Below are 21152 nucleotides of genomic sequence, written 5' to 3'. Positions count from 1 at the left end.
TCTAAAGGATCTGAGCATTCTAGCCACAGTGGTTTAATTCATAGCCTTGTACGCGCCATTAAGATGCTTTGCCTAGTCACAGTCCTGTCAGAGCAGTTCTCACAGAGCAGTTTCTCTCCAAGCTTTCTCAGCCTCACCTACCTCACAGGGTGTTTGTTGTGAGGAGAGGAAGGGAAGGCGGCTGTAAGCCTCTTTGAGACTCCTTCGGGAAGTGAAAAGTGGGGAATAAAAACCAACTTTTCTTCTACTTGAGACGCTGCAAAGGATATATTGCTGCTGTTATGTGACTTTTGCTGCTGGCTTGGGGCGAGTCGCCAAATAGGGCACTGGCTGCCACTCCTGCAGCCTGGATTGCGCTGCATTATGTTTTCAAGCCATGGCGTCCCATGCAGTGCAGCAGGGATCACCCTGGCAATCCTCCATGTTCTGGCCAGAAGACCGCATGCTCGGCTCTGAATTCAGGAAAATATGACATTGCAAAGCCCTGCTATCTCTGCACTGTTTCAGGACAGGGGTTCCATGTTTCAGCACCCCCTCTGAGCAAAAAACTCCCAACTCACAGAACAGTCCTATATTGGGGGGAAAGATAGTCTCATATTGCTAATTTTATAAGGGCCTGAAGTTTCTGATACTGGGGTATGACCCATGTTTCCTCATGCACATTCTGAATTGATACAGGGCTTGAGAGGGCTGTACCACAGGGCTCTTCTGAGCGTATATTTTGGTCCTGAGAAACAGCTGGGGACTAGTGAAGCAGTGGCACGCCAGTTTGGGTGTTCAGTCTTCAAGCTGGGACGGAAATCACAGGGCTGTTGAATCCCGTGGCTTTTTGTGGAGAGATCATGGGGAGAAATGTGCCCGGACAAGGGTTTGGACTGAGCTGGCTTTTTAATGTAATTTTACCCAGTTCTCCCCTTTACTGCACCCACCTCCCATGAGCTTTTTCCTAAGCAGGTCTCATGAGCTCCTTGTAACCTTTTGGGAGGGGAGGGTCAAAGGGGACCCTCCGCCTCCCTTGTCCACTAGCAGAAAAGTTGGGTGGGTCCCACCGATTGATTCCTCTGTATCCCCCCCTCTCCCCCAAAAAGAACCACAATATTTAAAGGCCAAATCAGTTAAATCCCTTGGTGTCCATTCAAGAAAGTGACTTGTAATTAGGCGGTTTACATTTAATTATTTTTGATATAAGTACTTAACCGGGAAAAAAGCGAGCGAGAAGCATATTCCAAGAAGAGGCATTCTCTTTTCTTTCACGTCTACATGAGGGATTGCTTCTTTTTAAAGGTGGTTCCTACTATCGATATCTTGTGCCCATCACAGAAAAACTAATAAGGTATGCCTTTTCCTTTGGAAGGATTGTCCTCAATTGTATGTAGATTTAGTTAACTCGTCAAAAATGACTAATAATCTTAGGTGTCTTTAATCACCTTTTTTAATCACCTTTAATCACCTTTTTTTTCCCCCTCAGGGAGAAAACACACTCATAAACACTTCTTGGTGGTGGCCATTGGCTGGCATATGCAGGGATCTCGAGAGACAGTCAGTTTACTGACGGAGCTCTGTCAAATCTCTGGAATCAACTGGACGTCCCGGCCTAGTCCGGAGGGTAAACTGTGAGACCGAAGATTCTTTTCCACCATGTTTGCCTGTGAGACTTGGGGCCTCGGTGGCCAGACCTCCGTCTACAACTGGGACAAGGCTGTCTACCTCTTGGAAGATAAAATAGAACCCGAACAAGGTGCGGAGGACTTGGACCTCCATTTCAAGGTGCTGCTTGAGCAGGGGATGTACCCCGAAATCACAATTGAGGAGGAGGAGGAGGAAGACGAGGAGGAGGAAGACGAGGAGGAGGAAGAGGAGGAGGTGGAGGGAGGAGAAGTTGAGGTAGAAGTTGAAGAAGATGGCGAGGCGGTGCAAGAAGAGGAAGAGGAGGTAGTTGGGGAGGAGGAGGAGGAGGAAGAAGATGACGACGACATTGATGAAGAAGAAGATGATGATGAAGAAGAAGAAGAAGAAGGGGGGGAAGAGGTGGAAGAAGTAGAGGTGGAGGTAGAAGAAGAAGACGAGGAAGCAGTGTTACTGTCTGAGGAAGGAAGCAATCCTGTGTTTGTCGTATGCGCTGAGTCCGTTGAGGAACTTCTGGCGTCTGCAGCCTCGGCTGAACCGGAACAACTTGGCGGCCTAGAGCCCCAGCGCTGGGAAGTCCACTGGGAGGAGGTATCAGACCCACTACAGCCTCCACCGGCTGAGGTAGCGCTGCCACCACCAGAGGACCCAACGGTTCCCGAGGCAGAACCCATTGAAGTAGAATCTGAGGCCTTCTCTACCACACTGGAGCCCATGGGGAACACGCACCAGTGGAGGGAGACCTTCACTGAAGGACGCCAGCCAGAGACCCACCATAGCCCTGCTGGCCCGGAAAGAGGGAGCGGTGGGAGGGCACGGTCGTCCACTTCTGGCGGGGGTGGCTTTGTCCTGGAGACGGCTCGCCGACGGTTCCGGCAGTTCAGTTACAAGGACACGGAGGGCCCGCGGAAGGCTTGCGGGCAGCTGTGGGAACTGTGCAACCACTGGCTGAAGCCGAAGAACCGCACCAAGGAGCAGATTCTGGACGTGTTGATCCTGGAGCAGTTTCTGGCTGTTCTCCCGCCTTCCATTCGGAGCCGGGTGTGGGACTGCAGCCCCGAGACGTGCGCCCGAGCGGTGGCCCTGGCCGAGGAGTTCCTGGCAAAGCCGCCAGAAGCGGAGAGATCAGAAGAGCAGGTGAGTCGCTTGTCCCAGCTACGGAAGATCCTGAGTTAGCTCCAAGAACGCAGGGGTGGTGGGAATGAAAGAGGTGTGCGGGCCTGCTAGCCAACAGAGGGAGAGGTAGGTGCAGTTGTGACGGTTGTGACGGTTGCACCTTTTTGTGTAATGAGTTTGCACGTGTTTCATTGGCGTCACCATCTCCTGATGTTCGAACTGTTTTACGTCACCGGCCTTTAAAATCATGCTTGATAGGAGGCAGAACTAGGAGGCCTGGAGAAAAACGACCTGTTCCTTTAAGAGAGGCTAAATGTGGGGAGATGGGTGATTGAAGCTTTTGATGCCATGGCAATGAATACTCTCACCTGGTTAGTAACATCCTGGTTAGTATTAAAGGGACAGAGGACATTTTTCCCACCAGGCAGTTTCAGCCCTTGGAACTGAATTGGCTGCCCTAAAACAGGCAAAGAAAACAGGGGAAAGCATGTGCAAAGTGCGTGCAGAGTGTGTTCCCCTCCCAGTGTGCTTTGGGATAGGAGGAGTTTAATTAGGCATAGACCAGGGTTAGTCAAACTGTGGCCCTCCAGATGTCCATGGACTACAATTCCCATGAGTCCCTGCCAGCAAATGCATGGGCTCATGGGAATTGTAGTCCATGAACATCTGGAGGACCACAGGTTGACTACCCCTGCAATTTGTGTGCTGAGAACAACTGAGTGGCACTGACGGGGTTTTGTGCACGAGACGGTGAGATTCTTGCCTCCCTGACTTGTTCAAGGCTTCATGTGTCCAGCCCAGCTCTGCCTTCTCAACCGCTTTCCTTGAATCCCCTTTCATTCCAGCTTGTCTTGGAATGAGAGATTGTGTGGTTTCCCGTACCCATACAAGAACCTTTGCCCCGGCAGCTAACAGTCAAGTCGTAAAAAGCTGACTGGGGTTTCTGGGAGTCGTAGTCTTGCCGGATGGGAAAACAAAGGGTTGTGGGGTTTTTTTGTTGTTTTGTCCCCCCCACCCCACCCCTTCCTCCAAGTCTGCTGGCCATCTGGCATTCTCCACAAGCCAGCAGTGTGGACAAAATGTCCACTCCCATCTCAAGGCAGACCGGATCCAGCACAGAGCTCTGCATTCACGGATGCTTCTGAGTTTTCCTGCCAAAAAGCCCAGCTGAGCCCTGAAAGGGTGCAGAAATCAGAATATTAGCTGAATTGATTTTATTGCGGTGCGGGGGGGGGGGGACAGAGAGGGAGGGGGCCGAGGATGAAGATCAACTTCTGACTCCTGAGGTGCAGCAAAGAGATTCTAATCCTTCTTCTGAACCCTTCTGGAGTGTGCATGGATTTGAGTTTTAGCTCTGTCAAAATGACCTCAGCTCTTAGCCTGTTCTTTTGTGGTGGAAGAGGAATCCCCTTTCCTCCCTCCTCTCCCAATGCCCGCATACCTTTAAAAGTGAGTGTCTGGGCCTTTGGTTCCACTAAGCATATAAGCATTCTAAAAATGGGGAGGTGTCATGTTTCCTGCCGGCCACCTGGAAATTCCTCATGCGCTTTAATGCTTGCTGCTGAATTGGGAACTAAGGCAGCCATTGCTGCTTCTATACGCTTTCCCTCCGGCAGCCCTTTCATCTCCCTGCTCTCCCTGGCTGTTGGACAGCATGCCCAGGGCTTGCTGGCTGGGGCAGGGAAGGGGTCAGGAGGGTAGCTGTCAGGCCTGGAGGAGGTGAGTTTAAAGATCTCAAAGCACCAAGCCTTCAACTTAAACGCTGTCAGTAGCTTCACATCCTCGGTAGCCTGTATGAGAATGCAGAATGGATCTCGGAAGGTGCCTGATCTGTTCACCATCTGTGCTCCTAACAATTGGGTTCAAAATAACCCTGCACGCAGTCTCTTTGAGTGTAGCTCAATGGTAACACAGTTGCTCTGCATGCAGAAGGTCATGGGTTCAATACCTGGCATCTCCAGGTACTGCAAGAATTTCCAGGAGTCTGGGAGAAAGTTTATTTTCTACCCTGACCTAGATATCCCAGGTAGCCAAGTTTCGTCAGATCTTAGAAGCTAAGCAGGGTTGACCTTGGTTAGTGTTTGGATGGGAGACCAGTGAGGAAATCGAGGGCCGCAAATCAGAAGGAGCCAGTGGCAAGCCACCCTGGAGCATCTCTTGCCTCCTCTGCCTGAGATCCTGGAGACCCTTTGCCTATCAGAGGAGACAAGATGGAGCTCTTCATAGACTAGCCTTCCTCAATTTTTTTTTACCATTGAGAAACCCTTGAAACATTCTTCAGGCTTCGAGAAACCCCAGAAGTGCTGCGATCATGCAGAATAGGTTGGGAAGCAAAGCTGTGAACACGCCCACCAGGTGCCCCTCCCCTTCCCACCTCCTCCAGGCCCATCATTGGCCATTTTGGGAGGGGAGTCGACATGACCATTTATGGTCATATGACCTGATAAATGTTTAACAAAATGATATATATATATTTTAACTTGCACCCGTTTGGGAAACCCTTCCAGGGATGTCCAGGGTTTCGGAGAAAGTGTGTCCTAGACCAGGGGTAGTCAACCTGTGGTCCTCCAGATGTTCATGGACTACAATTCCCATGATGTTCATGGACTACTGCCAGCAAACATCTGGAGGACCCCAGAACATCCAGAACATCTGGAGGACCACAGGTTGACTACCCCTGTCCTAGACCATTCAATTTTTAACTGCTAGCAGGTGGGGGAGCATCTTTGGGGGAAATACCTAGTCTGTGTACCTGCAGGGAGTTTTTTATCCCATGTGCTGTCCTCCCCTCCTCCCCTTTGTGAAGTGGTACTGTCCAGTCAGAGCTGTACCAATGGGATGCTGCTGATCATAGAACCGATTGCTTGTAACATTAGTAGAACCAGCCACTGCCAGAGAGAGCCCAGGCGCACCTGTTAGGCGCATTAACAGGCAGTAGCTGTTGTGCACACACCTTCCTAAATAAAATGTGTTTGCGCATTGTTTGGTGCAATGGTGCATAATTTGGCTGTTGTGGGTATTTGGGGCTGTGGTCTAATAGTTTTAATCCCTGTCGTTTTGCCAGTATGTGAGTGGTGAGTGTGGACAGTTGCTGGCCATTTTGCTTCCTTCTGATGGGACAGCCCTCGAAGAACCAAGCCAAAGTCGTCCTTGGAAATGTTTGCAGTTCCTTCCCCATGAAATGGCATTTGTAAATGCCCCAAGATCAAACACACACACACACAATACCTTTATTGGCATAAAGCAGATTAGCAAGATAAGCAGAGAAAGTCAAGATACATCAGTCAGTTTGAATTTAAAAACTGAAGACAAAAATTCAGCCATAATAAAAGTGACATTGACATCCTTATCACTCAGTAAAAAAATTGGCAGATCGGGTCTTTTGAATGGTTTCTCCATTTCGGTATAAAAGGTATAGTAGGCCTTTGCTGGACAATAAACAAGTGACAATCTGGTAAGATATGTTGGATGGTGTCAGGAGAATTTGATTCGCAAGGGCAATAGTCATCCAATCAAACTCATTTCTGCCCTGAAACCAGAGAGAATAAGGGGATCCAGGAGACGGATGCTTTTGACGGACGTTAAACCAATGACGGTGACTCTTTGCTTGTCCCTGCAGGATTCCGATCTGTTCGAGGAGGTGGTGGTGACTTTTCCGGAAGAGGACCAGCCCCTCTCGGATGGCGAGCAAGGAGAGATCTGCCTGGAGGCGGAACAGAGGGATGACGTGGATATTTGTTTACTGGGTGAGCACCTGGTGTTTATTGAAGGGTCCTGTTGTGGGAACAGCCCAGGGGCGAGTTGGCAAGGAGGGGGCTGGATCCGTGCAATTTACCATAATAGGCACGATCTGAAAGGTTCCCGGCTCTGAAATAGGCCTGGCTCTTCCTGTCCCCTATGCAGGTTCATCCGATACAGAGGCTACGTGGGATTCTTCGGCAGACGAAGGAGTTTCAGGTAGGTTCTCAAAGCAAGGCTGTCCTGCCAGGCAGGTGGGGAACACCTCCAAGGCCCGTTTTCCCCTTGAGCAGGGTGAAACTGCGTGTCGCAGGCAAATGGGGACGAATCCTTGCTCCAGGGTATCGAATGTACTGTTTCTTGTTCTTAGTAATTTTATTTATTTATTATTTGGATTTATATGACCTAGAACAGGGGTAGTCAAACTGCGGCCCTCCAGATGTCCATGGACTACAATTCCCAGGAGCCCTTGCCAGCATTCGCCAGCGAATGCTGGCAAGGGCTCCTGGGAATTGTAGTCCATGGACATCTGAAGGGCCGCAGTTTGACTACCCCTGACCTAGAAGATCCAAGATTTGCACCAAGTTGGTTTCTTTTCTTTTTACCCTCCCAATCTGGCATAAGTGAACCAAATTAAGCAAAGGTGCCGGATTTGTCTTGCCTCTGCATAATTTACTCTGCATTTCCCATTTTCATTTTTATGCTATGTATAAACGTTTTTCACCTTGCACAGCTCTGATCCCAGAAGTAAGTTAAGCTGGGGAGAAAAAGCGCTTCAAACACAGGGAGTCAGGCTAGAAGGAAGGAGGGGTGTCTGTGGTTTTGCACAAAGAGCACCTGCGTTCTCTAGTTCCTCTCACTCGCAGTGTCCCATAGTGTCTTTGTGTACAAAATAGGAGCCTTCCACCCTGCATGTCATGAATAAACAGGGATGGGGGGGTCCCTCCCCTCATGTTTTCCGATGCTGAGCCCCAATACTTTATGTGCTTATTAGAGGCAGAGTTGCAGAAATCACAAATAATTGCCTACTGTGGATCTTTAAAGTGGTGTAAAAATCTTGAGTCCAAGATGAAAATCTATGTCTTAAAACACGTGACCCCCACCCCCCCCGGAAATCAAAACAGAACGCTACAGTCCCCGAAACAAATTTAGGCTCCGTCCTGATTGCAAGTGTTGTGTAAAAGCCTCCTTTCCTTGAATTCACGGCTATGAAACCCGGCCATTTCTCTCCCCCCCCCCCCGTCTCCAAAGCAGGTGCCAGGACCCCCATCCGAGCAGACCCCCAGTTTGAGTTTGGAGAACGGCTCAACGGAGCGATGCAGCACTTGGTCCCCAAGAGGATCCGGGTGCGAGAGAAGCGCCACCCCTGCATCGAATGCGGGAAGCGGTTCCGGTGCCAGTCGGAGCTGGCCCTCCACCAAAAAGTCCACACGAGGCCCAAGTCCTACCACTGTGACGAGTGCGGGAAGCAGTTCGGCCGATCCTCGCACCTCACGCGCCACCAGAAGACCCACATGGGGGAAGAGTGCCACCTTTGCACCGAGTGCGGCAAGAGGTTCCGGTGGCCGACGGAACTGGCCATCCACCAGCTGATCCACACGGGCCAGCAGCCCCACTACGCCTTGGACCCCGAGACGCTCTTCCAGTGGCCGCCGGACCTCCCGGGCCACCAGAGTATGTTCATGGGCGAGAAGACGCCGCCCGCCGTCGAGGTGGTGAAAACCCACACGGTCAAGAAGCCCCACCTCTGCCCGGAGTGCGGGAAAGGATTCCGGTGGCCGTCGGAGCTCGCTGCCCACCAGAAGACCCACAACAAAAACAAACACTACCTCTGTGCCGAGTGCGGGAAGGGATTCCAGTGGCCGTCGGAGCTGGCCGCGCACCAGAGGACCCACGCGGGAGACAACTTCCCGCTGCTCGCGGATTGCAGGAACGGCAACGGCCCGCCGCCGCATCTCACGACGTACCTCGGCGCCGGCGCCGCCGAGAAGCGCCACGCCTGCGGGGAGTGCGGCAAGGCCTTCCGGTGGCCGTCGGAGCTGGCCACGCACCAGCGAATCCACACCGGCGAGAAGCGCTATTTCTGCACGGAGTGCGGGAAGGGCTTCATCTGGCCCTCGGAGCTGGCGGCCCACCAGAGGACCCACACGGAGAAGCAGTCGTACCACTGCATCGAGTGCGGGAAAATCTTCCACGACCTCTACGGGCTCACGAGACATCAGAAAACCCACTTGGGCAGCAAGGTGTACCCCTGCGCCGAGTGCGGGAAGACGTTTACCCGGCAGTCGCACCTGACTCGGCACCGGATCACCCACACCGGGGAGAGGCCGTACCCTTGCATCGAGTGCGGGAAGCGGTTCGGCCGCCAGTCTCACCTCACTCGGCACCTGAGAATCCACACCGGAGAGAGGCCGTACCAGTGCGGGGAGTGCGGGGTGCGGTTCCGGCGTAGGCACAGCATGATCTACCACCAGAGGATCCACTTGAGAGAGTCCTCCCTCGGACCGGACATGCCAGCCCTTCCCGACCACCTCCAGAGCCCCATCCACGTCACCATCTGAAACTTGAAAAACGAGGACATCGGGGTGGGTAAGTGGGAAAGCAGATTGTCACGACGTCCAGCCCGGCTCCTCCTCCCGTGCCCCTCCCCCCTGCAGAGCTGGCCGGAGATTTTTCTCGCCATCCTTACGTAGCCGTGCCGTGGGGCGCCGGCGGCACGCCCCGGGATCCGTTGCAGTGGGCGAAGGACGCCGGACACGGAAACGCTTGGAGTGGTGTGCCCGCTGCAAGGGATCCTGGGACGGGGAGTGCTGCTTCCTTCTCGGCCCTCTTGAAAAAAAAAAGCTACCCGGGTTGGCTCTGCTGACTTTCCCTGTGTAGCCTTTGCAGGAAGAGGGGAAGCGCTTCCTGATCTGTGGAGAGGATCCCTTCCCTCCCTCCCTCCCCCGTCTCTTCAGCAGCTAGAACACTGTTCCCTGAAACATGTGACGAACGGTTGAGCAGGGGGCGGGAAGCTGTACTTCCCGTCTCCCTTAAGCCGGCCTCCGTTCTCCTGTTTTGTACTGTATCGCAGAGCGTCTTGAGTGGCTGGCTCCGTGTCTCAGGAGGCCTGCGGAGGGCGGCATTCCAGCATCCGGCCTCCCGCTTTGTCGGCCTGGGGGTTGCCGAGTCCCACACGGTGCGGGGCGTTTGCGTTTGCAAGTCCTCGTATAGAAAGGAGAGTTGGGGCGAGAGCCGTTTGTCCTGTCCCATGCCGCACCGTGGGAGACGTGGCCCTTTCCCCCAGTTCCCCCCCTTTCCGGCGCACGGAATCTGGTCAGCTGTTTCCTCGGTAGCAGATTCGCCTCCCCCTCCCATTCGACACAAGAAATCCAGTCAATAAACCTGATTTGTAAGTCAGCACGATGCAGGAGTATCCGCCTTGTTTTTTCCCCCCACCTTTCCGGAGCACTTTCTTTACACGTTTGCCCCTGTCTTGGAACACGACGGGAGATGGGTGGATCGGCAATTTTCCGGTGGTTTTCATTCTGTTGGGTGGGCTGTCTGTAGCCAAGCTGGCCCTTAAGGAGGGTGGCGAGAGGAAAGCTGAGGTTTCCCTTTCCTAAATAGAAGGTGAGCATCCGCAGGAGGAGAGTGACCAGTCGGCGATTAATTGGTCCAGGGATTTGAGCAGGAAAAAGCAGGCAAACTCGGGCCAGCCGGCCGCAGGATTTAGACAAGCAGAAAGATGGTTCAGTTCTGATCTGGCGATAATTTGAGAAATAACCCTAACATTTTGGAAGCACTGAGCTCCCCTCCCTCTTGCCTCCTCTCCCATCTCTGCAGTGATCCTGCAAAGCAGATTCTTGAAGGACATTTATCTTCCTCCCCTCCCCTCTTTGGAATAACACTTGAGACAGTTGGGACCTTTAAAAGAAAAAGAAAAAGAAAAAAAGAATCGACTCTTTTCTTTTGAATCCGCTTCAAATAAAGAGCTTTCTGTAAACTGTTCCTCGTGCGTGATTTGCTGCCTTGTGGAGGACAGAAGAGGGGCAAGCGCAGGGACTCTTGTTGATCCCAGATTTAGGAAAGAAAATCTGGTGGGGCACAGACCAGAGGATCGGACACGGTTATGTATTTAGGAGCGGTTAATGGACTAGGGATGCCAAGAGACTTGGAGAAGCATAACCTGGAATTTGAATAGGTGGGTATTTACTGGGCGTCCAAACATGCACGAAAATATTCAGTTGTTCTACATCAGGGGTAGTCAAACTGCGGCCCTCCAGATGTCCGTGGACTACAATTCCCAGGAGCCCCTGCCAGCGAATGCTGGCAGGGGCTCCTGGGAATTGTAGTCCATGGACATCTGGAAGGCCACAGTTTGACTACCCCTGTTCTACATATTGAGTCCTGCTTCAGCTTTCCAAGGGTACCCACAGGCTCAAAGAAGTTGGGGACCCCGGCTTTTCCTTTAGCTTGTCAAACCACACCTACAGTTGCTGCGTTATGCACACGATCGCAAAGGGTCAGCCACTAGGTGGCGCCCTGGGCTCAAAAGAACCCACAAGCACAATAGCGTATTTTAGCTAGCATAATTCCTGAGATCCCTCAGGCCCCATCTGGAGGCTGGCATCTGTCCCTTCTTGTTACCCATGGCAACAGACCTCATCGCTGGACTGGAAAGGCACCCTAAGGCCCCCTACAATCGAGTGGTCTGTTTCTCCTGGAGAGAAGACAACTAAGAGGTGACATGATAGCCATCTTCAAGTCCTTGAAGGGCTCTCACATAGAGGATGGAGCAGAGGTGTTTTCCGTTGCCCCAGAGGGTCGGACCAGAACCAATGGGCTGAAATTAATTCAAAAGAACTTTTGGCTGAACATCCGGAAGAAGTTCCTGACCATTACAGCGGTTTCTCAGTGGAACGGGCTTCCTCGGGAGGTGACAGGTTCTCCTCATTTGGAAGTTTTCCAGCAGAGGCTAGATGGCCTTCTGACAGAAATTGCAGAGTGCTCTATGTTCATGCAAATGTATTGATAGCTCTCTCTCTCTCTCTCTCTCTCTTGTGGAATCCCCCTGGAGGGCTTTGAATGGGAACAGAAACAAATAAAATGTCAACACACCACACTCAAAATGCAAATATAAGGGCTGTTTCTGGAACACTTGCATGGTCTTGTGTGTCTTGTTTGCCGTATTTGACATATTGCCTTAGAGCAGGGGTAGTCAAACTGCGGCCCTCCAGATGTCCATGGACTACAATTCCCATGAGCCCCTTGCCAGCGAACGCTGGCAGGGGGCTCTTGGGAATTGTAGTCCATGGACATCTGGAGGGCCGCAGTTTGACTACCCCTGCCTTAGAGGTTAATCAGAAGGTAAGTTTTTTTAGGGACTGGTGTACATTTCATTATTTTACACGCGTGCACACGATACATGTGATGCTGCCTTATACTCAGACAGACCCTTGGTCCTTCCGGGTCAGAGTAATTTCTTCAGACGGTTTCCACTCTAGCGATAACGTTCAGATTTTTAAAGGACCGACTCTTTTTGTCCATTTCCACAATAAAATTTGCTTCTTCGGGCGCAGTCCCGAATTCCCCCTCACCTGCCCTGCGGCAAAGAAATCTCCAGAAAACCGGATTTCATCTTTTCAAGCAAGGTCCGGCAGCCTCTAATTCGGGGCTGCCCAATGCAGAAACACACACAATTTTGAGTCATCTGGGTTCCTCATCACTATCCTCCCCCACCTCTTTTCCTCCCCTTTTCTCCCTCCATTCCAAAAAATCTGGGGGTTTTTGTTTGTTTGTTTGTTTAAGGGGTGATCACGTTACAACAGTGTTTATAAGGTTTGCTTTTTTAAAAAACTAGTCTTGCACAAAAGTGTCATAATGTTATAACCCAGGTTTGTTTTTTTTTAATTACATTCAGGACACACTTGGGGGGAAGGGAGGACGTGATCAAGGGCGCAGAATGTGGTGGGATTGAGGGTCGCACCGGAAACGGGTGCAAGCAGGCATCATTTTTGCAAAAGATGCATTTTTGGAATGGGGGCAGGGAGCAAAGCATGATGGGAGGCTGCAGAAAGCATGCTGCAAACTTCAGCCTGGGAAATAAGGGGAGGAAAGCCGAATTGCAGAAATCCTAGAGTCGACACACAGCATCCAAAGGACGTCCGAAGCGAGGCTGAAACAAGGTATGTCTCCTAGTGTGAAAACAGTCTCAGACTGGCAGCCGCTCTGCCGGGTCTTACATAAAAATCTATCACATCAACTACTCCCTGCTTCTCTTAAATGAGAGATGCAGGAGACCTTCTGCGTGTCAAACAGGTGTGCTCCTAGAGAACCACAGCCCCTGCTCCCCCTTTTAAAATGAGCACAAACAAATACCAAGTTTCGGTTATCCTCTTATTCAACTAAGGCAGGTGCCGGTGCTTAGAAGGAAGGTTCACACCTGTGCTTACGTAAAGCCGAGATTGTGTATCTAGGTTTGCAACCGATTAAAATGGAAGCAAAGTGCAATTATTCCCAGGGATGCTGTTACACCTTTAAATTATAAGGATTTGGTTACCTGAAAGCTCATAATATCATAGAATTGGAAGGGGTCATCCAGGACATCTAGTCCACCCCCCTGCTCAGTGCAGGATCAGCCTAAAGCATCCAGGATAAGGATCTGGCCAGCTGCTGCTTATAGAATCATAGAACCATAGAGTGGGAAGGGGCCAGACAGGCCATCTAGTCCACCCCCCTGCTCAGTGCCGGATCAGCCTAAAGCATCCATGATAAGGATCTGGCCAGCTGCTGCTTATAGAATCATAGAACCATAGAGTGGGAAGGGGCCAGACAGGCCATCTAGTCCACCCCCCTGCTCAGTGCCGGATCAGCCTAAAGCATCCATGATAAGGATCTGGCCAGCTGCTGCTTATAGAATCATAGAACCATAGAGTGGGAAGGGGCCAGACAGGCCATCTAGTCCACCCCCCTGCTCAGTGCCGGATCAGCCTAAAGCATCCATGATAAGGATCTGGCCAGCTGCTGCTTATAGAATCATAGAACCATAGAGTGGGAAGGGGCCAGACAGGCCATCTAGTCCAGCCCCCTGCTCAGTGCAGGATCAGCCTAAAGCATCCAGGATAAGGATCTGGCCAGCTGCTGCTTATAGAATCATAGAACCATAGAGTGGGAAGGGGTCAGGCAGGCCATCTAGTCCAGCCCCCTGCTCAGTGCAGGATCAGCCTAAAGCATCCAGGATAAGGATCTGGCCAGCTGCTGCTTATAGAATCATAGAACCATAGAGTGGGAAGGGGTCAGGCAGGCCATCTAGTCCACCCCCCTGCTCAGTGCAGGATCAGCCTAAAGCATCCAGGATAAGGATCTGTCCAGCTGCAGCTTGAACAACTAGGGCCTCAATCTTATCAATTTCTCAGTTGTGCTTCCCTAGCAGCAATCTACCCGAATTAGCCATTTCTATTACCTTTCCCCCAAACGAATAGCTGCCCATCTAGTACACAAATCTGAGAACTGTTGACATTATTGCCTTGCCACTGATGAGAAAAGCGTTGCTCAAGCAGTGCATTTTTGGGCAAGGATTCTCTGTGAATTCTGGAACTGGAAAAGGTAAAAGCATGATGAGCTGTGTAATTGACATTTGGTGTAGCTAAGAGTTCCCTGTCCTCTTCTCATTTGCATTCTGCACTGTGGAACCATTGCTTTCCCTTTAACCCCACCTGGGGATTGGCGTCCCTATTTGGCTCCAAGACCACAAAATAGCAGAGGTGGGAATGCATCCCGGTCTCCGTGGGCTGGGCCAGCTTCCAAAGGTTTGTTTCCAAGAAGAAGAAGGAAGAAGAGTTGGTTCTTATATGCCGCTTTTCTCTCCCCGAAGGAGGCTCAAAGTGGCTTATAATTGCCTTCCCTTTCCTCTCCCCACAAAAGACACCCTGTGGGGTGGGTGAGGCTGAGGGTCAGAACAGTTTTATCAGAGCTGTGGCGAGCCCAAGGTCACTCAGCTGGCTGCATGTGGGGGAGCGCGGAATCGAACCTGGCATGCCAGATTAGAAGTCTGCACTCCTAACCACTACACCAAACTGGCTTTAGGGCTAAATAGAGAACCGCCTTTGTTCAAATGGCACAAGACAGGACAAAGTGCAGGCGATCTCGAGGTCACCCGGGTTCTCTGCGAATTTATATAAACTGCAGGAGGTTATGGGGCCTGTGGTAAAGGCTGCCACTCTCTGACACACAACGCCCGTTGTAATCCATTACGAAATCTATCAAGAGACCTGGAGGGAAGGTTCTGGCAAAATGCCCTGCCCTAACATGCAAGGTACTCAATTCACATCCCCTGCCAGCTCCCTCTCACAATCACACTGAACCGGTTCAATGAGTGTGGTGCAAACCAGCAAAAGGTTTCAGGGAAGCAAGAAAAAGCAAAGGAAGGAGCTCGGATCTGCCTGTGAGGAGCACAAAATCAGTAAGTGGGTGTCCCTTGTTTTTTATATAGTATTGGCGAGGCTGCCAACTCTGGTTGGTGAATTTGCAGGAGATTTTGAGTCGGGAGTCTGGGTAGAGGAGGGGGATCAATAAGCCACATGGCCTTCAAAGTGGCCCTTTTCTCCAGGGGAATTGATCCTCCTCATCTGGAGGTCAGTTGTAATTCCAGGAGATCTCCAGGCCCCACCTGGAGGCTGGCAAGCCTAGGTGGCATCAAGCAGTGAAGGAGCGGGCCTGCTTATTTAGGAGAGGATGGGGCAGAATGCTCTCATTGTCAGATCCATGGGTTCGAAGGGGCCCACAATTGGGCGTAGAAACAGCTCTTTCTATTAAGATCTCAGCATGGCACAAGTGGTTCGAAATCCCAGCAACAAGATGACCAGATCCCCAGAAAAACCCAGCTTATATACAGAAGGCAGGCAATGGATCTTTCTTCCAGGGTACACGATTGGTTTTTTACGAGTTTAAACCAATTGGAACCAGCAGAAGGGATCTAGTGGAGCATTGGTGAATTACACGTCTGCTTGGCTCCCACCCTGGACGTGACTCTCGTTCCTCAGCGGATCCACAAACACAACACTCGTCATTCATCTTCCTTTTGTAGGTCATGGAACTCAAATCTGCCTCAGCTGGCAGCAGCGTTGTTACGTTAGAAGAGCGGAGGGTGGAATATTCTCCTCATTCGCGTTGTTTCTTTTGTAGGCCTTCTAGGAGATGGATCTCGGATTTCAGGAGTTATTCAGCTCCGTCAAGCGTTCAGAACCCATGGACATTGAGGGGGTCCCTTTGCATAGGCCGACGGCAGAGAATTGGGGTCTCTTGCGGGCCTTCGCAGCCCGGCCGGGCGATCTTCTCATCAGCACTTACCCCAAAGCAGGTAGCAGAAAGAAACGGGACGCTAGAGCTCTGGCCAAGAAAAAGGTGGAGGGTTACGGCGCAGGGGAGACACTAGGCCCCTGGAGGGATCACAGGATGTTCGTGTCTCTTCTCACCTCCATCAGGGACCACCTGGATCCAGGAAATCGTGGACATGATCCAACAGGGAGGGGACCCCCAGAAATGCGCTCGGGCCCCAACGCACAAGCGTATACCCTTCATCGATCTGTTCCCTCCCAAACCCATGACTTCAGGTGAGTAGGGAGTGCTCTTTCAGGAAACGGGTGGTCCATCATGGGGAAGGGGTTCTCAGCTTCAAGCAGTGTCTTGCCTCCTGGTGTTTCAGGCCTAGAAGACGCAGAGGTGATGCCTTCTCCACGAACGCTCAAAACTCACCTCCCCGTGCAGCTCCTACCTCTTTCCTTCTGGGAACACAACTGCAAGGTCCGGACAACCTGGTGCAGACTGGGCTGGGGGCAGGGCGGAACTGCGCATGATTCATTTCTGGGATCTCTTCTGTTTTCTCTGGCTCAAGGGTGGGACAACTGCAGTCCTCATAAAAGCAGAGGGTGCCTCTGAGCACATGCAGAGTGCAGGGCTCAATTTGGCTCGGGGCTCAGCTTTGGAGTTACACTCTGGCCAGTGTGAAATAATTTGTCTGCAGATGGACAGAGTAGTCATAATCCTGGCCAGGACTTCAAAACAGGCTGACTGATACATTTGTTCATAGTGAGAACATGGGAGAAGAAGAATTTTGCAGGGGAAGGCGAAAGGACTCATGCAAGGGTAGTCAACCTGTGGTCCTCCAGATGTTCATGGACCACAATTCCCATGAGCCCCTGCCAGCGTTGGCTGGCAGGGGCTCATGGGAAATGTAGTCCATGGACGTCTGGAGGACCACAGATTGATTACCCCTGGACTCATGCTTGGGCTCTCTTCTTTGATTTTGCTGTTACCCTCCCTCAGCCTGCAGGGAAAGGCAGACGACAAGCACAAAGTTATTGTTGTTGTTTTCTCTGCTGTGTTTCCCTAGATCATTTACATGGCAAGGAATGTCAAGGACAATGCAGTGTCCTATTTTCACTTCCACCGCATGAACCAGGGGTTGCCGGAGCCAGGAAACTGGGACCAGTTTCTAGAACATTTCCTTGCTGGGAAAGGTGAGCAGAGGCTGGAGCTGGAAAACAGGAAGTGCTTGGTCTGAAGGGAGGGCATGCCCCGCCCCCCTGTTGAGCCTCAAAATATAGTATGCGTATAAAGTTCACCAGAAGGGAATGGGCAGTGGTCCAACCTGGTCTCAGATCTCAGAAGCCAGGCAGGTCAGTGCTTGGATGGGAGCCCCTGGAGAGGAAGGAAATGGCAGATCACATCTGCTTTTCATTGACCTTGAGTAGGGATGCCAACCTCTTGGTGGGACCTTGGTGGGAATTATAGCCCATCTCCAGGTGACAGTTCCCCCGGAGGGTGGACTCCATAGCATTATACTCCTCTAACATCCCACCCCACCCCAAATCCTGCCCACTCACAGATCCACCCCCAGAGTCTCCAGTCTTTCCCGACCCAGAGCTGGGAAACCTACTTGAATGGCCTTACTGAGGTTGACATAAGTGGGTTGCAACCTGACGACCCTTATGTACCTAGTAGGACTACTGTAGCGGTTAGCAGGATACAAAAGGGATACAAAAGTAAATGGGAAATTGCACCGTGTTCTTTCCGACCCAACAAGAAGTTATGGACCTCAATGAGGTCAGTGAGAATTCTACAACTTGCTCTCCACCTTCTGCCTGCAGTTTCATGGGGGTCTTGGTTTGACCATGTCCGTGGTTGGTGGGAAGCCAAGGACCGGCATCCAATTTTGTACCTCTTCTATGAAGATATAAAGGAGGTGAGAAACTCCTTCTCTCTGCATCGCTCTCATACACACCCAAATCTTCGAGGTAGTTCTTTTACCTACCAAGGAGTTCTGCTGTTAGAAAAACTCTAAGGAATTACCTCACAGCGTTGGATTCTCACAGCAGTGCCTCCACCCCTTAACAGTGGCCTAAACTCCCCTCAGCGATCTCATTTCTCTCTAGGACCCAGCCCGGGAAATCCGGAAAGTCGCCCAATTCCTTGGCATAGAGCTCACAGAACCGGTTCTGACCCAGATCGTCCAGCACACAACATTTGACAGCATGAAAGCCAATCCGATGGCTAATTATAGCAGTATACCTTCTGCCCTTATGGACCAAGCTGTGTCACCTTTCATGAGAAAAGGTGAGAGTCACGAGTTGACCTCAGGGCTCAGTTCTGAGAAGGGGAGAAAATCCTTTGTGGGAAGCACTGGAGTTGTCAAGCGGCATGATTTATTTGTTTGTTTTGGCAGCCGACCTGAAAAGCAAACTGTACGTTTCAGAAATGTCAACAGTAATTTTGGACCCAGAATGCTGTCAAGGGACGTAAGGGTAGCGCCTCATCCCTAAAGAAGAAAGTGGTGAGATTCAGAGTTGAGGGAGAGCCCTGAGGCAGGGATCCCCAACCAGGTCTCCTCAAGAGGTCCCTAGGGGCTCCCCAGCCTTTCCCCATATCCTGCCTTAACAGACTCAGCCACACTGCTGGCCTGGTTCCGGGACTCCTCGAAACCTGAAAAATATTTCAGGGGCTCTTCCACGGTCAAAAGTTTCAGAAAGACTGCCCTGATTATTGGATCTCTGGCCAACCAAAAGCTTGGCAGAAGAGTTCTGCCTTGCAGGCCCTGCGGAACTGAGCCAGTTCTGACAGGGCCCGGATCTCCTCAGGACTCAAAATGTCCTGGCCCTGGTTGAGGCCAGATGTGTTTCCTTGGGCCAAGGGACTACCAGCCAGTTGGTATTTGCAGGGCTCAGGGCTCTTCATAGGCTAAGAGGCAGTCCCTTAGGTGCACCATAGATTTTCTGAACTTTGGGAAGTTCACATCTTTGGCTTTTAAGGTCCTTTGGGATTCCAATTTTAAATTATCTGTTCCATTAATTGATTTACTATGGCTTCCTGTGTGTTAACATTTTCTGCCTGGTCTATTTCTGCACTTCTAGTTTCCGTTTTTTAAGTTGCTGACTGGTGTGCTTTTATTGTTTTAAATTTCCACCGTGATCTGCTCCAAGAATGTTGCAAAGATGAGGCGGGGTATAAATAATTTAAGGAGCAAACCAGACGGTTCATTTTTCTTGGGACTGGTTTTTCCCTCTCCTTCAGGTGCTGTAGGAAACTGGAAGGAACATTTCACAGTGGCTCAGAGTGAACGGCTTGATGAAATCTGTGCGGAGAAGCTAGAGGACAGTGGCCTGACCTTCCGCACACAGCTTTAAGCTCACCTTTGTGGTTCGCGGCTAAACTTACAACAAAATGTGCCTGTATTGTCCATATTGCCTGTGCTAAATAAAACAAGCCACAAGCTAAAGCCAACAACGCTAAATTTTGTGTTCAGGGTTTTGTTTTTAAATGTGATTTCTCCTGGTTATGCGTTTCTTTTCATTTGTAAACAAATTTCGATAGAATCTATCACTGTTAAATTTGATGTGAATGTTGCCTTATTATCACTTTTGGAATTCAGCAGATTAAGAGTGTAGGTTATACATATTTTACATGAATCACTCGCAATGGGACAGAATCCCCATCAATTTTTTCAGGGACTCCCTCCATCCATACCGAAAATCTCTCTGGAAGAGATCTACAACCTTTCCAGACACAGGACTCACTGAGCATGGGATCCACCCCTACAAGCATGTGACAGGAAGTCATGTGACGTCAGACCTATTTGACAGGAAGAGGAGGAATCTGATTTATGATGTCATCATTGTCATGGCCCAGACAGTGGGCAGCCAAACAAAGGAAATTCAATCCAAACATCAGAAGGACTACAATAGCCAAGGATCAAGTCTAGAAGAAATCCTTTCCTCTGCTTGATCCAGGCCATCACTGCTTCCAGGCATCTGGCAAATGTCTCAGGGGGTGAATCTGGTCATCCGTCAATCAGGATGTGGAGCTGTGTGTCATATGCATATTGATGATGACACTCAAGCCCAACCCCCTGAACCAGTTGGGCAAGAAGATGTTAAAATAGTGTGGGGGACAGAACCAAACCTAGTGGAACTCCATATAGCAGGGGTAGTCAACCTGTGGTCCTCCAGATATTTATGGACTACAATTCCCATGAACCCCTGCCAGAGTTTGCTGGCAGGGGCTCATGGGAATTGTGGTCCATGAACATCTGGAGGACCACAGGTTGACTACCCCTGCCATGTAGGACTTGGCAGTGGCGAGATTGTAACCCTCTGTCCATGGTCCTGGAGAAAGTAGATCAGTCATTGAAGGGTTGCCTCCCCCCAAATTCCAGCAATGGCAAGGCACCAAACAAGACGCTCGTGGTCTACCAGATCTGATCTCCAATTGACTACTATTTGGGCACCCATCTTCTAGGGCTGGGCAAGGAAGTTGCATAAAACTCACACTGTGCAACTTTCACCGCCATCTCATAGGACCTCATAAGCGTCGTATAGGATGTTCTCGGTGCTTCATTGCTAGACTTCCTCCACACTCACTGTGGTCTTCTCAGCTCCCATTTCCTCTTAGCTCCTTAGTCTACCAAGGAGTTTGCTTGAAGTGCGAGTGGAGAGGACACCATGGAGGGATCTCATCAATGGTGGTCAGCATCCAGCTATGCCAGTCGGAGACCAGATCATCTGGTGAGCCACTAGGAGGCATCTGGTCCTGCAGGGCATTCAGTAAACCATCTGCAACCATAAGTTTCTGTGGGCGCTAACATAATGCAACATAAGCCCTCCACCTAATCAGGGAGGAGGTGGCACTCTGAGCTGGGCCTTCAGGGCATCATGATCTGACCATGGGATGGGATTCGCTGCCATCAGTTCTCCATCCTCCTCTGAACCAAAGATCAAGTCCAGCTTTATGGGTGGGACAAGCAACAGTTTGCACATCAGTGTCCATGCGTGTCTTTTGACTGATTTGGATCAGGGCTACAGGGAGCGGGGAAGGGAAGGGCATTGTTTTCCTTCCCGATGCCATTCTCCCAATCCGAAGCAGCCCTGGCGAACCACCAGTTGCCCCTGCGAGGAAGACCTGCTCACGCCCTTTATGTTTGCCCAAAGAAAATCTTTGGGTCTACTTTCCCTTGGGTAAATAACACAGATAGGAAGACATATCCCACCTCACCCCCAGGCCTCCCTTGCCATTATCTCAATGGGAACTGAGAGCTTGTCACTGCTTTTAAAAAGAAAAAAAGGAGGAGGGAAAAGGAAGAAGAAGAAGAAGAAGAGTTGGTTCTTAGATGCTGATTTTCTCTACCCAAAGCTGAGTCT

The 21152-nt window shown here is 50.9% G+C and overlaps 2 protein-coding genes across 2 annotated transcripts in view; both read left to right on the top strand.

Annotated features, from left to right (window-relative positions):
- Window positions 1-10470, top strand: part of LOC143825134 (uncharacterized) — a 32967-nt gene extending 22497 nt beyond the window's left edge. The window contains exons 7-10 of the mRNA XM_077313158.1: window positions 1618-2763; window positions 6362-6488; window positions 6646-6699; window positions 7732-10470. Coding sequence (XP_077169273.1) covers window positions 1618-2763; window positions 6362-6488; window positions 6646-6699; window positions 7732-9041 — 2637 coding nt within the window. The 3' untranslated portion in view covers window positions 9042-10470. The remainder of the gene's footprint in view (window positions 1-1617; window positions 2764-6361; window positions 6489-6645; window positions 6700-7731) is intronic.
- A 4254-nt stretch (window positions 10471-14724) lies between these two features.
- Window positions 14725-19255, top strand: LOC143825072 (sulfotransferase 1C2-like). Its single transcript, XM_077313043.1, has 8 exons — window positions 14725-14923; window positions 15646-15820; window positions 15945-16073; window positions 16166-16263; window positions 16853-16979; window positions 17610-17704; window positions 17895-18075; window positions 19030-19255. The coding sequence occupies exons 2-8, from the start codon at window positions 15658-15660 to the stop codon at window positions 19140-19142; spliced, it is 906 nt and encodes a 301-aa protein (XP_077169158.1). The 5' UTR covers window positions 14725-14923; window positions 15646-15657; the 3' UTR covers window positions 19143-19255.
- The last annotated feature ends 1897 nt before the right edge of the window (window positions 19256-21152 follow it).

The sequence above is a fragment of the Paroedura picta genome, chromosome 16 (assembly GCF_049243985.1).
Source record: "Paroedura picta isolate Pp20150507F chromosome 16, Ppicta_v3.0, whole genome shotgun sequence".
Taxonomy (NCBI): domain Eukaryota; kingdom Metazoa; phylum Chordata; class Lepidosauria; order Squamata; family Gekkonidae; genus Paroedura; species Paroedura picta.
This window is presented reverse-complemented; position numbering and strand designations above follow the sequence as displayed.

Excerpts from the sequence above, each read along its gene's own strand:
- LOC143825072 (XM_077313043.1), top strand. The coding sequence starts at position 15,658 with ATGGATCTCGGATTTCAGGAGTTATTCAGCTCCGTCAAGCGTTCAGAA. Across the intron at positions 16,074-16,165 it reads TCCCAAACCCATGACTTCAG|GCCTAGAAGACGCAGAGGTG; the intron begins GTGAGTAGGGAG and ends CTGGTGTTTCAG. Across the intron at positions 16,264-16,852 it reads TCTGGGAACACAACTGCAAG|ATCATTTACATGGCAAGGAA; the intron begins GTCCGGACAACC and ends GTGTTTCCCTAG.